Source organism: Argentina anserina, chromosome 1, assembly GCF_933775445.1.
Source record: "Argentina anserina chromosome 1, drPotAnse1.1, whole genome shotgun sequence".
Lineage (NCBI taxonomy): Eukaryota > Viridiplantae > Streptophyta > Magnoliopsida > Rosales > Rosaceae > Argentina > Argentina anserina.
In genome coordinates this window covers 15,321,788-15,338,771 of record NC_065872.1, presented here as the reverse complement: position 1 = coordinate 15,338,771, position 16,984 = coordinate 15,321,788, and the positions used below count along the sequence as shown (strand labels likewise).

The 16,984-nt window shown below is 38.9% G+C and overlaps 1 protein-coding gene across 1 annotated transcript; it reads right to left on the bottom strand.

The window, feature by feature from the left end:
• Positions 1-431: 431 nt before the first annotated feature.
• LOC126802687 (uncharacterized) lies at positions 432-2,200 on the bottom strand. The gene is made up of 3 exons (XM_050530356.1): positions 2,089-2,200; positions 600-1,100; positions 432-532 (listed from the first exon to the last, which is right to left on the bottom strand). The coding sequence occupies exons 1-3, from the start codon at positions 2,198-2,200 to the stop codon at positions 432-434; spliced, it is 714 nt and encodes a 237-aa protein (XP_050386313.1).
• Positions 2,201-16,984: the final 14,784 nt, after the last annotated feature.

The window sequence follows — 16,984 nt, the reverse complement described above, 5'->3', positions numbered from 1 at the left end:
GATGTAGAAATTGGAACTTAAGGGTAGTGATCCTTTTGCGACAATAGCAACTTTATCCCCACTTGGTAATAAGACTGGAGGCAAGGAACATCGAATATCAGAATGAATTAATTCAATTGATGATGAAATATGATTGATTGCCCCACTATCGATGATCAAATTGCGGGAAGCAACCTTGGACAAACTTAGTTTAGTTGCAGCATTAGCTTTCGAAGTTGCATTGGCATGAGAGTTGGAGCTTGGAGACATACTGCTAACGGCTGCCAGAAATCGATTAAATTAAGCTTCAGATAGAGTGACTGAAGGCCCACCATGACAACTTACAACGCTAGAAACGTTGTTGGCATATGGAACTCTAAAACAAGTGTTGGAATTCGGCTTGGAAGTCTGCTGAGTTTGCTTCGCCTTTGGGTGACTATGAGGATAGCCGATCAGTTCAAAACAAGTCTGAACCCAATGTCCAGGGTCTCCACAGTAGACGCATTGAGGGCGGCCTCTCCCTGATCCTTATCGTCATTCTTGAGAACTGAATCTGCCAGAATGTGGTCGAGGATTTGGCTCAGATCTCCCCCTTCCCTGATTGAAACTGGGCCTGCTACCTTGTTCTTGATTTATGAATCTGCCAGAGTTTCGGACCGCCATCACCGCACTACCGCTGGACTCGGCTGGATGTGTGGTACTACAGCGTAAGCTTGTCGGACTGTAGGCCAAAGGGTTCATCAAAAGAATCTGACTGCAAATAGCACTGTAAGTATCGTTCAAACCCATCAGAAATTGCATTAGTCTCTGTTGATCTCCTTGGGAGTTGTGTGGAACCTCAGAATAGGAAGTTAATTCGTCCCAAAAACCTTTCAGTTTTGTATAATAAGCTGAGATTAATTGTTGCCCTTGCTTATGACAAGCTATATCTCGCTGAATCTCAAATATTTGAGAGGCATTACCTTGTGAAAATTGTTCATGTAAGTCCTCCCATACCTCTTGAGCCGAAGAGTAATAGGTGAGACTCTCAGCAATGTCTTGACTGACAGAGTTGGTGATCCACTGCTGCACCAAGTCGTTGACCTTAGTCCATGTTTTGTAGCCATCTAGATCAGTCTTTTCTGAAGGAGACTTAATTGTGTCATTGATAAAACCAAGTTTTTGTTCTTGGAATTCAAAGCTCGGAGCATATCCATTTTCCAACCATTGTAGTTGTTCACATCCAAGACTTTAGTAATTAGGACGATGTGTGAGTGATCAGAGGGATGAGTATAAAAGGAATCTGAGAAGGGACATTTGAATTTTGATGATTTTGTGGAATTGAGGAGAACTGATTTGCATAGTGAAAGAACATCATCATCACAAACCATGACGAATGATAGGAGAGGCTGCACGAGAAATTAAGATGCACCGAGGAAGAAATTAAGCTAGTGTTGCCCGCTGCCTACTGCTACTGAAATCTGCTACATGCTGCCTCTGCTGCTGCTACTGAAAGGGTGTTGGTACTATGAATGTAAGAAAAGCAAGAAGAAACATAGAGGAATCTCTGATACCATGTTAAAAGAGAAGAAAAGAAATGGCTGAAGTGAATTGTTATTGATGTTGCACTATGAGCTTTATAGCTGCAGTGAGAATATTAAGATAAGAAAAAAGTTCACCATCGGTACCCAAATTATTGTGGCAAGGTCAATGTAGTACCCCAACTCTGAGTTGTACCAATATAGTACCCAAACTGGTAATTCGCTATCAACGAAGGGTCTGAGCCCAATTTCCATTACGGCTCTGTTATTTCAGTCACGTGTCATGCACGTGACCACACAAAAATTCAACAGCAGTACCCAAATTTTTGTGACAAGGTCAATGTAGTACCCAAATTCTGAGTTGTAGTAATGTAGTACCCAAACTCGTTTTTCGCTATCAATGAGGGGTCTGAGGCCAATTGACGTCACAATTTTGTCATATGGATCAAAATAAAAATGGTATTTACCTAAATAACTCTATGTGGGTTCTAAGGCCCTAAATAACAAACTCTTACATTAAATATCTAGAATTAAGAAACAACTTACAAATTAGGCAAAACACTAACTCATTATGCTCCGGACACCTCACCACCACAGTGTGGCATAGAGGAGCTACACCTCCTCTCATCCCCACCGCCTTCTCCTTCACCACCAACACCATCTTCGAGCTCCTCCACCTCTCCTTGAAACGCCCGATCCATCGACACATCATGATCGCAGACTTCACTATGAGATTCTCGACCGCCGACCGCACCGCTTTACATGCCTCGAATGTCGTAGGTGGAGGATGTGAGGGAGACGATGTTGTGGCTCAAGGCGGAGCTGCCGAGCTGGGAGAAGTTGTCATCGTGATTGAAGAGTTTGGAAGAAACACAACCCGTAGTGTTACTTTGTCTCGAAATCTGAGCTTAGAAATACAGTGTGGAAGAAGTGAGATTGAAAGAGAATGAGAAGAAAATGAGAAAAGACAATAAGTTATGACACGTGACCCAGAAGATGGAGTTGTGATAGAAATTGGCTTCAGACCCCTCGTTGATAGAGAAAAACGAGTTTGGGTACTACATTGGTACAACTCAAAGTTGGGGTACTACATTGATCTTGCCACAAGAGTTTGGGTACCGATGTTCAAATTTTTTGTGTGGTCACGTGCGGGACACGTGACCGAGATAACGAAGCCTTAACGAAAATTGGGCTAAGACCCTTTGTTAATAGCAAATTACAAGTTTGGGTACTACATTGGTACAACTCAAAGTTGAGGTACTACATTGACCTTGCCACAATAGTTTGGGTACCGATGGCGAAATTAACTCTTAAGATAACTCATATACAACCTAGTACTACACATAAGAAAGTTTTACAACTCATACACAACATATTACTACACATAAGGAAACTTTACAACTCATACACACACCTATTACAATCAATAACAGATTTGTTTCTCAACACCATCAACAACCGAGCTGCATCTTGGTCTGCACTCTATTTTGCCTCCATCACATTTTTCAATTCTAACTGACAAACAGAAAAGTTTTTGACTTTAAACTCATATTCTAGATTTCATATGAGCATCATATTTAAACTGTATGTTTATCAATACATCAGGGTTGTTTATCATCTTTAGATAATCAGATGCCCATGATAATTTTCGTTCACGCTTTCATTGACAGGGATATTGGAAAAAGAGAAAGGAAGGGAAGTGGACGGAAAATTTAGAACATTGTCCATGAAGTATATCTGAAACAGGAACACTCTTCATCTGTGTTTCTGGACTTGTCCACTTAGCTTTTTCTCAAAGTGAACCCTTGCTTATCTCATATTACATGTTGTCATAGTATCTTTGTAAGTGGTTTGTTGTTGTGGGGTGCCAACACTAGCCTTTTACATCCTTCTCAAAATAAACCCGTTTGAATAGGCTTATTCTTTGTTAGCAACTTTGCCAATCTTGCTTTTGTTTTTTCAGACTTCCAAAATAAGCCAATGATCCGCTTACCTCAATTTTCATTGATGGGCTAGTAAACTGAGGGATTCGGCTACTGTGCAGCGTTGTACCGTATGCAGTGGGTACTATTCACTATTGTTTTTACCCTAGGTACTATTTAGGTAAAAAAATTAACGGAGCATGGTGGGTCTTGATTTATAAGTTTGTTTATTTACGTAGTACAAATATATAAATTCATTCTATATTCGAAGGTAAACAGTTATATTTTATCATTATAGCAATTGCAATAGATTCTAGACTGGAATTATTAGCGTTTGCTAAAATTCCCAGAAAGAACTTCAAGAAGAAAAAGAACAATATAAAAATTAATAAAATATAGGAATAACCTTCCCAGAAATACAAAAAATTATTGGGATATTATATATAGAGTTCAACGTAGAATCTACGAATCTGAAGAAAATATTAAAGCTCTTCGAGAAGTCTTCGAAGAAGATCAAAAACCCCTTGATTTTTTTAGCATTGGTTAGATCCGCCCTAGCTGGTATCATAGCATGCTTAGCTCAAAAGCAAGTAAGCTAAAAGCCTTATGCCACAAAGTTGGCTTCTCTCAACTAACAAGAGGGAATCCAAACCAAAAAATTATCAGGCATTTGTATTACAAAAGATTCTGATAGGTGGCAAAAGTGTTTTCATTCAAAACATATCCAAGAGGATCAATACTCGATAGAGTGTGTCTGTAGAATATTGAATACACTCTATGACGAATTCTCTCATCTTCAACGAGAGATAGGGGTTGAAGAACTTGATCCAACTCGGCCAAGTTTGATAGATATCCTAAACCATTTATCCAGCAACAAGGCTGCAGAAAAGCTGCTTGAATAACTTGAGAGATTTCATCTCAAGATCAATCAACTTGAAGAAGTAATCACAAGAATTGGAAGGCTTGAAGTAAAGCTTGACTACCTCAAAGAAAAGCAATATATGCTAGACATAGAAAATAAGTTAGTTAGAACAGAAACCCTTGCTAATAACATTCAAGAGCAAGCAGTTGAACTAAGAAAAACCCAAGAAATTCTGAAAAAGCATTTAAAAGCACTTATCGTCCGAATAGGATGAACCAAAGGGTTGAGGTAAAAGTCAAGGAGAGAGACAAAGAAGCAAAAAACTTATATCTTCCTACTTCAGAAACCCTTGCTGAAAACCTGAAAGCAATAATTCATTAGCAAAATTATAATATTACATATCTTCAAGAAATAGGTATGGAGCTGGAGGAACAATTTAGAGAGTTAAATCTTAAACTCTCCCATTTGCAAAAAAAAAAACATAGAAAAAATAAAAGCTGAAGCTGGAACAGAGAAAATTGATGAAGAACAACTAGCTCAAAATGTAGCTAGCAAGGTGATCATACCTTCCTACCCAGGAGAAGAAAGCAACTTTAAGTTTAGTGAACCAAAGCTTCTTACCTGGAAATCCCCTAGTTTCACTGAGAAAAAGGAACATGAAGATGTTGAACAGAGTATTCAGCAAAAGGAGCACAATTCATGTACAACTTATCAATGCTTAAGAATTTGAGTACAATGAAATAGAGTCAAGTGTACGGGAGGCCACAGTTCCTAAATTCAGACTCAACGAAATTTATAAGAGAGAATCTTTCCTTCTTGATTCTCATAGGTTCAAGATTCTTGAACTAACCATTCCGGCAATAGGTGAAGAAACTGACATAAGATTGATAACTCATAAAGAAGTAAGTGAAGCAATTCGAAGAAGTTATTCATACATGCGCATTGGAGCGGTTCAAGTCGAAATAAAACTTCTAGTCAGAGATGGAATAGATTGCTCTGTCTTATGTGTCCTGCAAGATGACATGATAATAGACTTCAAGAAAAGTCTGTTAGAACGGTAGAAGCCTCTGTATGTAATCAGGTTGCATACTTCAATATTTTTCCAAACTTCACTACGCACCTTAGAGATGCACCACACTGTTTCAGGTTGAGAATCAAGACAGACGGGATTTCTATGAAAAGAGGAATGATGGAGCTTGCCATACATTACCGAATCTATTATAAGCTCATGAGCTCGAATGTAGCCCTAAATACTAAATTCCTTAACAGTCCCGGAATCACTACATCCATCCTCACCAATCCAAGAAATCAGACCGAGTACAAACATATTACAAAATGGAACGAGGTGACATTTCCACGAGAATGGAATCTCACTCCTCCAGTCAAGCAAATTGAGAATACTAAAGCATCAATCTATGAAGACATGGGAGGAAAAATAAGCCTTCAATTCCATAGACATTCGTTTGCCAGTTATGAAAAGGGAAACACTTCGGGAACAAAGTCATCTACATGCCTTGAAGATTCATTTGAGGAAGAAGATACAAAGAGACCAATGAGGATGCTTAAGGCTGAAAAACTCAAGGATCTATATGCGAAGGCAGAAAGGTGTGAGTCAACAGAAGAATTAGAAGAAATCATGCAAAAGATCTCACAGGTCGAGATAAGAAGAAAACCAAGAAGGAAGATTCTTCCATATCAAGAGGCTAAACCAGAATCTGGTGAATCCTCTAACATGGATACATAAAATATGAATATTGCAAATCCCCCTCAAGGAAGTACAGTAGTTCAGAATATCAGAAACTACCCTACTAAGATCATTAGAGAAAATAAAATTAAGCTTCCTAAGGGTTTAGCCCCAACGGGAAAACCTGGAGAAAGGAGTTCTCAAAAGTTCATTCCTACTAAACCAAAGTGGGGACAGTCGGTATCCGAAAGAGGAGTATATCTCGATCTAGACCAAGTTGGAGACAAAAGAAAGGTCATAGACAACTGGGTGGCTAACTTGAAATTAACCCAAACCTTGGTATTATCAAAATATGAATACTCAGAAGCACATGCATATTACGAGTCAACAATGATCAGAATTGTCCAGAAGTGGTATCAATCCTTCAAGAGAAGCACCTAGTGGCCTGATTGGGAGACCAAGTTGGCCCAAACCAAACAACCCACTTGATTTTGCATGTCTGATATATGCACAATTTTACGGAGATATAACGGGACATAGTGAGCAGGCAAAGGAACGGGCCAAGGCAAACATTCAAAAATTAAGTATCTGCAACATGAGATACTTTGAAGAGTATACCAATGAGTTCCAGAATTACTATTGCACCATCAGAGACATAAATAATGAAGGTCAGGTAAGGACCTATTACAGAAAACTACCAGAACCCTGGAACGATGCAATAGCACAGTCCATAGAAGAAAATCCCTTAACATTTTTTACAGTTGGATGGATTGCAGAAAGAGTCATGGATCTCCTGAAAAGGCAATGCGTAGAGAACAGGAAATCCAAAACTGCAAAGAAACAACTCAGAGGAGTAGAAAACATGTGTCCCAAGATATGGGAGACTCCTACACAGTAGGGATATCACACGAAAAGAAAATACAAAAAAAAGTTCTCTAATAGCAAAGGTGGAAAAAAACTTTTTCCTCAAAAAAGAAGTACAATTTCCAAAAAAACTTCAAAAGAATATCTAAAGATGGAAAAGGAAAATTTGATTCCAGAAAAAGATTTTTCAAGAAGAAGAAAACCAATCCTGGTTCAACAAGAGATGTTAAGAAATGCAGATATTGGTTGTGCAAAGCAAAAGGACATTATGCAAATGAGTGTCCAAAAAAGGATAAAAGAACATCAAGAGCTCTAATTGAAGAATATGAAGAAGCGATTGAGTATACAAACTTGAAAGGATTTGAAATAGTATATTCTGATAAAAATAATGATTCTATCTATTCTCTTGAGCACCCATCAGAAGATGAGTTCAAAGAAGCCTCTTCAGAAAGTACAGAAGAAGAAGATAGCAGTAAAAGATATCGTCCTATCTTTGTGTTGCAGTTTCTCAATTGGAAACAAGATACCCCTGATATTATCAGTGGTTTGTATCCCAATCCAAGAAAATTCACTTGTGATTTAAGTAAGCTCGTAGAAAATAAACTTATTCCAATGTATTGTGAAAGCACAGGAGAAACTTATCATCAGGAATGCTTTGTAGCAGAATTAAGGACAAGAACAGGAGAAAAAGAAGCTCATATTCTTATAGAACAAGAATACGCAAAGTTCTATGATTCAATAGAACAAAAGGAAGAATTAACAAAGGCAAAGCTCGAAGAAGACCTGAAAAGGGTAAAGTTAGTAACTTCATTAAGTCAGAAGAAAGAATTAACATAATCTGTTAATATCAGCAAGGGAGTAGAAGATCATACTAGCAAAAACCATCATCTCACCAAAGAACCTATCATTGAAAGGATTAACCTTTTCATGGATTTGCTAACCAAAGGAAAAATGGAAGAACATGTCAAGCAAGTTCAGACTAGTAGATTAGCAACTACATTACCATAGGACTAAAGTTTCCCAAATACAAGAAATATCACCTGCATGCGTTCGTCGACAGTGGCTCAGGATATACACTTGCGAAGAGATCATCATGAACACTATGGCGCGAAATGTTAACATTTCCCTAGGTGGAGGAAACTTTATATGCAAGATCATCTGGCAATGTGAAAGCCAGGGAGCTGATGTGTTGATCGGAAATGATTTCCTTCTCCAGCAAACTGTGGTTCAAAATCCACAAATGATTGGGTTTGAGAAGAACCGTAAGTTCTTCTGGGAATCTCGCCTTGCAGAAGCAGTAAGTGTCACCGAAAAAGGATTTACGAATCAATATCAGAGGTCGTCAGTGAAGAGTGGTGATTATAAGCCCATTCTGGAACCCATTTTGTTGCTAAAAGATCATCTAAAAAATCACAGTGAGATCGTATCAAACATGGACTCATAAGACTCTAAGCCAGGAGAAACGTTCAATTTTCTTGAAAATGAATTAGATTCAGATTCACTAGAACTAGAATGCTCAGATGGAGAAAAGGAATATATCATTGAGCATAACATGAAGGTATATGCTAATAGAGTTGAGCAAAAGAGGGTGCCAACTGTTGTACAAATAGAGAATTTGTTTAAACCAGTAATCAGTGAAGATCCTCAACTATACTGGGACAAAGATCCAATATATTGGCAGCTTAAGATGCATGATGCCAACGCCATATGCCATGTCAAAGCCATCCCTCATTATAGGGAAGAAGATAGGAAAGAGATGGAAAGTCAGACCTTCAAACAGTCTGCATCAGGCTTCAGCTTTTCTAGTAAGAAACCATGCAGAACATGTTAGGGGAAAAGCTAGAATGGTCATTGATTACAGAGATCTTAACAAAAAGACAGTAAAAGATGGTTATCAGATAACTCAAGTGAGGGTCCTTATAAATCGTCTCAAAGGAGCAAAAATTTTCTCCAAGTTTGATGGTAAATCAGGATTTTCGCAAGTCAAAATGCATCCATATTCCATAGCCGTGACGGCTTTTGGAACACCACAAGGGCATTACGAATGGCTAGTTATGTCGTTTGGTCTCAAGAAATCTCCTTCTATTTTCCAAAAGAAGATGAACAACATTTTTAAGCCCTATTCAGACTACTGCATAGTTTATATAGTCGACATCTTAGTCTTCTCAAGAACTATGAATGAACATCTGAAGCACCTGGAGCAAGTCTGTAAGCTTATTGTCCAGAAAGAAATCATTTTGGGACAAAAGAAGATACATCTAGTCAAAAGAGAGATCGACTTTTTGGGAATTCATGTTAAAGATGGAGAGATTCGTCTCCAAGAACACATTGTTAAGAAGATCAGCCAATTCCCGGATCAAATCCCTGATGCAAAATCATTGCAAAGATTTTTAGGAGTTGTCAACTTTGTCAGAGACTTTATACCTCAAGTAAGTGGTCTTACTGCCTTAAACCAGTTCAAAAAAAATGGTGTTTCACGGAAGATGACAGTAATACTGTCAAAAAGATCAAGGAATTATCCCAGAGTCTACCCCCTTGCAGACAGATGCAAATGATTATTACTAGGGAGGAGTGGTTCTAGCTATGACCCTTGATACTAATCAAGAAAAGATTTGCAAATTCATATCAGGAAAGTTTAATGCAACGGAATTAAATTATTCGACCGGGGATAAAGAGGTGTTGGCTCTGATCAAGAGCATCAAAGGCGCTGAAGCATTCCTAGGAAACAAATTTGTAGTTAGAACTGACAATAAAAGAGTTAAAAATTTTAAAAATTACAAATTAACTGATGCAACAGATAGAGGAATAGTATTAAGATGGCAAATGTTTTTATCCCAATATGAATACGATGTGGAAATGATTGCAGGTAACCAGAACTTCTTGCCAGACTCTCTCACTAGATAAATTGCAACATTCAGAAGAGAAGATGGAGATGAAGATGAAAGGCGAAATCCTAGGAGCAGGAAATCGGAACCACCTAGTCTTTGGAACAGATACAAAAAAGGATATAAGACTGTTGGACCTCTACATGATGGACCAGGTTACCAATTCATTGTGTCTTATGAAGCAGCTGCATTGGCTCAGCCCAAGACTGAAGATAAGATTCGACCAGGAGGTTGGGATCAAGAGTCTGAGAAAAGTACTAGAGGATCTGATGAAGAAGAAAAACTCGGAAAAAATATTTATTGTGTCCAAAAGATACAACCTTAACTGATTGGTCTCAGGGTAAAAGACCGGCTAGCCCATCTCAAACGACAGATGGTAAAGGCTTATCAAGTCCGTTGAAGGCTGTTGATTTGCCAAAAAGCATAATGGCCCCTTTTAAGGGAAAAATGGTTGAAGTCACTGGTAAGAAAAATGTTCATGGCTATCCTTTGAAGATATTCAAAGAACCAGTATTCAAAACAGAGAAGCTATTGGCTTTCAAGCATAAGATTGTTATGGATAATGTTCTACAGGCTTTCTATGAGGAAGACGAAGAACATCTGTTGAAAAGTCTCAATGCCTTGACAGAGGAATTGTATGGAGTCCATGCAAAAGAAAAATAAAAGGAAAAAGAAAATTCGAATGAAGGAGGTGCAATGACCAAGTATGTAAAAGGCTCTGAAAGCGCGCGAGTTCCTTTTTCAGCCCAAAAGGAATTAGCCTGGTGGGAATTTCACTATAAAATCGGAGATGGTAAAATGCTTCCTTCAACTTTAGCAATAGTTTTTGGCCTATATTATGGGAGATATCTTGTAAATGTTCAAGCCAAACACCCTCAGAAGCAGAAGTTATGGCTTATTGAGAATGGTTTTGTGCACAATCTTTGGACTAAGTCAAACAAGGACCTAGAGGGTCTTCCAGATATCATAACTCAGGCAGTAAGGAACATTTGTCCTGATGGATGCATCTTGAGACTAAAATTCATTTATACCCCTCCGGAATGGGAACTGGTGGATGGACGCAAAAGCTACATTTCTCCATATCATTATGTGAGAATTATTCAGGGTCCGATCAAGAGTTCAAAAAGTTCAGAGAAAAATGGCAATCCCAACAATAACATTCCGTGGATGAAAGCCATGGCCATAATGTGCATTAAAAACATGGTTCTAAGGGATTATGAGTCCAGTCTTTAAGCTAGTGGAGAAAAAATCATAGTCACATGCTACAATCATCCTCCACCAGATGCCTGTGATTTCTTCTATGCCATTATGAGAAACGAAATAGATGGAACTCCAGAGACAACTACATGGCTAAAAAAGGTAGAAAGAAAAAGGATACATGATTCCTTATTCTTTTCCCTACGACTCAGATCTGGATGAAAAAGAAGACATAGCAAAAAAGTGACCATGAAGGCCAAGATTCTTTGGCGGATTATGGTTGTGCAGATGAAGAATATTACAATGTCATAAACATGATGGAAAAGTGAGCTGCCGACGCATCCCAACATAGAACGTGAGCTGCTGACGCATCCAAACAAGGAACGAGAAGCTGCCGACACATCCAAACAATAAAAATGACTCTTTCTGCTTTTGTGAAATAGTTTGCCGACGCATAAGGACAACCAGCTTTTAAAAATAAAAAGATTCTTTGTCGTCCATTTTCAAAAAGAAGTTTGGCTTGAAGCTTGGAGTCTAGCTCTATATAAGGAGAATGAACTTCTTTGGGAAGGCAGAAGTGGGGAGGAAGAAAAAATCAGAAGACTATAGTATAAGGTTTCAAAGAGTGTCGTTCTACCAAGGGTTCTGAAAAAAATAGATAGTTTGAGCGTGAGTGTGCTATAGTTGTGTAAAATCTTTCTGCTGTATAAATCCGGTGTGGATTGCATTTTTCAAGTAAGTTTGTATTTTAAATACAAGTAGCTAAACAACTGTAACTGTTTACCTAAGAGGAAGGCTCTGAGTTTTATATTTGTATTTATGTTGAATAAATAAACTTTATTTGATGCCCTAAAATCCGTCGCAAAAAATATTTAATTTTACTTAGATTTTTCTAGCACTGCATATGAGTATTTAAGTTTATTTCATTTCTGTTTATTCTGCTCTATTAGAACTCAGTTTTTTGCTTTCTAGGACAACAGTGATTCGTTTAGGTAATATTGGCATGTTGAAGGCTAGTTCCTCGGAAAAACAAAAATATGTTCAAAATAGAGTAGTAATAAACTTTTACTATCTAGGTTTTATATTTTTATCATTGTTCATGTTACTGTGTATAAATATTGTTCACTACTGTTCATTGGTACTATTCACGCTGCATTATATGCAGCGCTGTATTATAGAATTTTCCGTAAACTGAGGAAAGGTTCGGCTGATTTAAGATTGCTGTGATTTAAAAAAAATTGATGTAAAGATGAGTGTTAATATCATGAGCAAGTACTGTACCTTTGTGTGATACATGCTAACCCAGGTCCCTCTTCTCTTTGGTCTTTGGTATCGTTTATTTTGAGATTATGAGCTACTGTAGAGATTATAAAAATGATGACTCCCGAATTAATGATGGTTGAAGAATAATTAATGAGAGCTGACATAAATATTCAGTGGGAAGTTAATACGGAACCGAAACGGTCGACGAATAAATATTACGTAACGGTCGGCAAGTAAATGTAACATAGTTGTCGACGGATAAATGTTTGTCGGTGATTAATTGAGTGTAACCGACGAAAATTAATGAGCCTGAAACTGTCAAAGAGTAAATGCTCACCGACTTCGCAACACCTATAAAAGGGAGATGGAGGAGCCAAGATATGCATTCGATTCCAATCTAGTCTGAGCATACTAGAGCACAATATTGACTTGAGCGTCGGAGAGTCTTTTGCATGTGCCTCCACCCCCCCCCCCCTCCCCCCCCCCCCCTCCCCCCCCCCCCCACAAACTTGTTTTCATCCTCAGTGAGTTCGTAATCGACGCCAAAGATATAGTCGTTGACCAAGTAAAAGGCGACGAAGAAAGTGCAGTCAACACCAGGTCAGGTCAACAAGCATTTGAAGGTTCTAGACGATTCCTGATTTGCTTCCGCTCCAGTCCGCATTTAATTGGAGGTTGAAGTCAACGACGAGATTTTACCCTCCAACAACTACTAATTGATTACAAAGGATTAATGAACTGTTGTTTTAATTTTCTCAATTGTAGAGTGAACAGATGCTTCACAGATGGGGCATCCAAGAGTGAAGACTGAAGACTCTTGCTTGTGCTATAATAAGTTTTAGTTTTAGTTATTTATCTGTTCTATAGTGAACCTAACTGTCACGGGCCGACTTACTACGCAGCGGAATATGACCCGTGCGGCGCCAAGGTTACTCTTAACCAAGGCCAGCCTTACTCTACATGCATCCCTGATGCCAACTTTCTTTTCTTACTTGTGCGCCTCCCGTGTCATTCCGATCTTTCTAACATACATTCCTTGCCTGTGAGGTTCCACCAACGAAAGCCACTCACACATGAGTCTCACAACTTGTGACTTATCGATCGCTTCCTCGTGTCATGGTACTCCCATGCCACTCGCCCAACCGATAGGCTTCCATGCCATCCGCTTACCGATCGCTTCCTTGTGTCATGGTACTCCCACGACACTCGCCCAACCGATAGGCTTCAATGCCAACCCCTTACCGATCGCTTCCTCGTGTCATGGTGCTCCCATGACACTCGCCCAACCGATAAGCTTTATGCCAACCCCTTACTAACAAGCGTGCACCTTGCACCTCGTAGCAAGCGGCATGACAGTAGGTCTTGACATTGATGGTCCTCGCTTCCTTCTATCTGATCGTCCCTTGGAAGCATGCGCACGTTACTTGCCTCCGGAGCATCCATCATCATGCTCACTCGGCACATAGGCATCCTTTGTCCACACTTCACCCATGGGGTATTCATGTGGGCAACTTCTTGGGCGAGGCTCGCCTCCACGGCTCACCTCCCACATATCATCCGACATCATATCTGACTTGCCAGCATACTCTTACATAGGCCACCTGCCCGCATCTGCCAATTATAGGCTTCCTTCCTTCTAGCACGGTGTCGCCCTTCCGTGCTTGCCGGCAACTCATTCCTTTGGGCAAGGTCGAACCCCTAACCTATGCCCACGTCGCTTTCCTCCGTGGTCATTGCGCACCACGGGGTTCTGACACATCTTCCTTAAGCCCACAAGTTCGCCCATGCCGCTGGCATAAGGATCGCCCACGTACGAACCTCGCCACCCGCATGGACCCGCAATATCGGCCTACCGGCCAATACTGTCCATGAGACTTCCTGACTCATGGAAACGTATGCCGCCACTCTTTGGCGACATCCGCCCGGCTCCTAGGTTCCCCAAGGTCCCCCAGGAGTGACTCGCTTAGTGCCCCATAAGGCTGGCACCGAGGGTGGTGGAGAGTCAGACACCATGTACCCCACTATAGAGCATATTGGAGAAAACTGGACTTTGCAGGAGGAAATATCAAATATCCGAGGAGGGCAACTTCCATAATTAATTCATACAAGCTCATAAAAATATGCCATCAAGTGCATTGAACTCTTTTCGACGTCCCGGACATTTTTTGTGTTCAGACTTTTTCCAAAATCCGAGCCTAAGTGCCTCGAATCTAGAAGTTCATCTTAATTACGAAACTGCCACCTGGACATGCCACTGACAGCCAATCAGCCCGCAAACAGCCTGCATGCTTGTCGCTCGACACCATCTCTTCGGCATAGCCCCTAGGAAGTGTCACGATGGCACAACCAATTGTGCAGCTCGTGACATTAACTCAGATCAGTTTTGATTTATAGTTTTGATTTTGCCTTTTGAGTGTTGATTGTGTTGAGTTGTTCTGTGTCAGTTATGCAAAAACATAGGTATGCTTTAGATGACACAGTTATACACGTGGTTGTTGTCTCTATGCAATTAAGACGACATTGGCTGTGAACTTAAAATTGCACCAAAAACTAGCTTGCCTAGCTATCAAATAAACTTTGCATTGCAACACAACATCCGTCATTTACATTCCAACAGTACTTTTGTAATGATTAAGAAATCCAAAATAGAACCAATATTAGATTACATCCTTCGCGTAAACAAAAACTTGCAATCTACTCAAGGAGCTAGCTAGAGAGTAGAAATATGATAGTTGCGTAGAATTGAACATGATCAAAAGCAGTTCCTAATCAAGTTCTACTCATGCCATATCGTCTGATGGACCTTTCATGACCATCAACTATAATCTCAACACCTTCTGCCCCCATGACGTTTCCGTCAGCACACGCCCTCCAACAGAAAATCTAGTGACTTTCACAATAGGGTATAATAAAATTCAGTTAAAGATACACATCACTCGAACAAAGACTTGACCATCAACTATAAATAAGAGAAAATTAGATATAAATCTAATATTGAAGACCCCTCTTTCAAGATGCATCCACACCCAGTTTGTCTTTCATTCTTACCCAATTTTTCTTTCATTCTATACCCAAAAAATTTATTATTATTTTTTCTTCCTTTCATAAATGTCTGATATGTCATTTTGATATATAAAAAGTTTAGATTAGATTATTTCCTTAATTTTAGGTTTTTACATCCATTTGTTTTTTTAGTACAGATGAGGCTAGAGCCCAGAACAAAGAAAACTAAAAGAACTTAACAAGCATTGCTGGTTCTAAAACTTCTATTGTTTTGAATTCCCACAATGTCATTAAGCAAAGTTTCTGTAACCAAAACTGGTGGCTCATGTAAAAGACAAATTCCTTTAGCATTAAGGTTGTTGTTCTTGGCCAATAGGTATGCTACTGTATTTCTTTCACTATGGATATGTCTAATGTGAATAGATTTAAAGTGTTGCATCATAGCTCTTGAATTCAGCACAATTATAGCCGAGGAGTGCAAATCAACATCAGAATCTTTTAACAAATTTATCATAATGGTTGAATCAAATTTCACTTCAACTTTAGCAATTTTTTGACCCAAGGCTAATTGTAGGCCATAAAAGAAACCTCATGCCTCAACTGCAAGACTTCACCAGTTCCGATATTAATTATAAGCCACCAATCCAAGCACCACTGCTATCCCTCAACACACCTCTAGCACCAATTTCTCTATTTCTATTCTTTGAGCCATCCACATTCAGTTTCATAAATCCACAAGCAGGTTTAATCCAAGATAATAATTCCACATGTCTTACTATTTGAACAGTAGATTTAGCCATTACCTTAGACCATTCAAAAGCATAGCTGAGAATAAAATCTGCAGGGTTAATAGAGTACTGGTAATTTTTTAAAAAATATTCTTGCATCTCCATTTCCAAATATACCAGCAGTAAAATACAAAGAAGACATTCCAGTTCAAGTGATTGATATGACAATCATTCTGCATCAAGTTAGAATACAACAATCTTCCTAATTCAAAGAAAAAGTAGCTAACATGTTGGTGGGGATATTAAAAGACTTCTAAACCAGCATAGTTTTAGGACAATCACGGAATAAGTGAATCATAGTTTCAGGAATATCATTACAATGAATACAAGAAGGGTTACCAGTGAGCTTCCTCTTGAATCTTTAGACATTAGTAAGAATCTTTCTTGAAACAAAGGTCCACAAGAAGATCTTAAGCTTAGGAGGAATATTTAGAGACCAAAAATCTTTAACCAGGGATACTTTTGAAAGTTTATATCCTCACACATGACCTGGTAAGCAAATTTCACAGAAGAAAATCTCAGAAGCAGTTCCTCTCCAAATGATTTTATTAGGAGAATTACAACTAGAAAAAGGAATAGTAATTATAATATCAACTATATGCTCAGGTAAATGAATAGCAAGCAAATAGGAGTTCCGCATACCATTAGCCCAGAAATCATTCACAGTGGCACTGCGATTAAAAACAGAGTAATCAAGATAAATTTTTTCTAGAATACCACAAGGAGACCATCTATCAGTCCAAAATTTAACAGCAGAACGATTACCAATTCTCCATTTAAGACCTTGCTTGAGCAATTTAGCACCAAACACTATTCTGGACCAAGTGCTAGAACAATGAGAAGGCCTAATGTAGTTTTCTTATAGAATACAAGGCAAGCAGAATGAAGATACTTCCTCTGATAAATCTTGTTCCATAGTCCGGATTCATTATGAGAGATCATCCAACTAGCTTTAGCAAGCATAACCTTATTCATATCCATAGCTTTTTTAATCCCTAAACCACCATATCCCAGTTG

What these genes read in the sequence shown, in the direction of transcription:
- LOC126802687 (XM_050530356.1), bottom strand. Translation starts at nt 2,200, where the DNA reads ATGGATCGGGCGTTTCAAGGAGAGGTGGAGGAGCTCGAAGATGGTGTT. An exon ending in CTCTATGCCACACTGTGGTG is followed by an intron (nt 1,101 to 2,088) that starts GTGAGGTGTCCG and finishes AGTCTCCTTCAG; the next exon opens with AAAAGACTGATCTAGATGGC. An exon ending in ATTCATAAATCAAGAACAAG is followed by an intron (nt 533 to 599) that starts GTAGCAGGCCCA and finishes ACATTCTGGCAG; the next exon opens with ATTCAGTTCTCAAGAATGAC.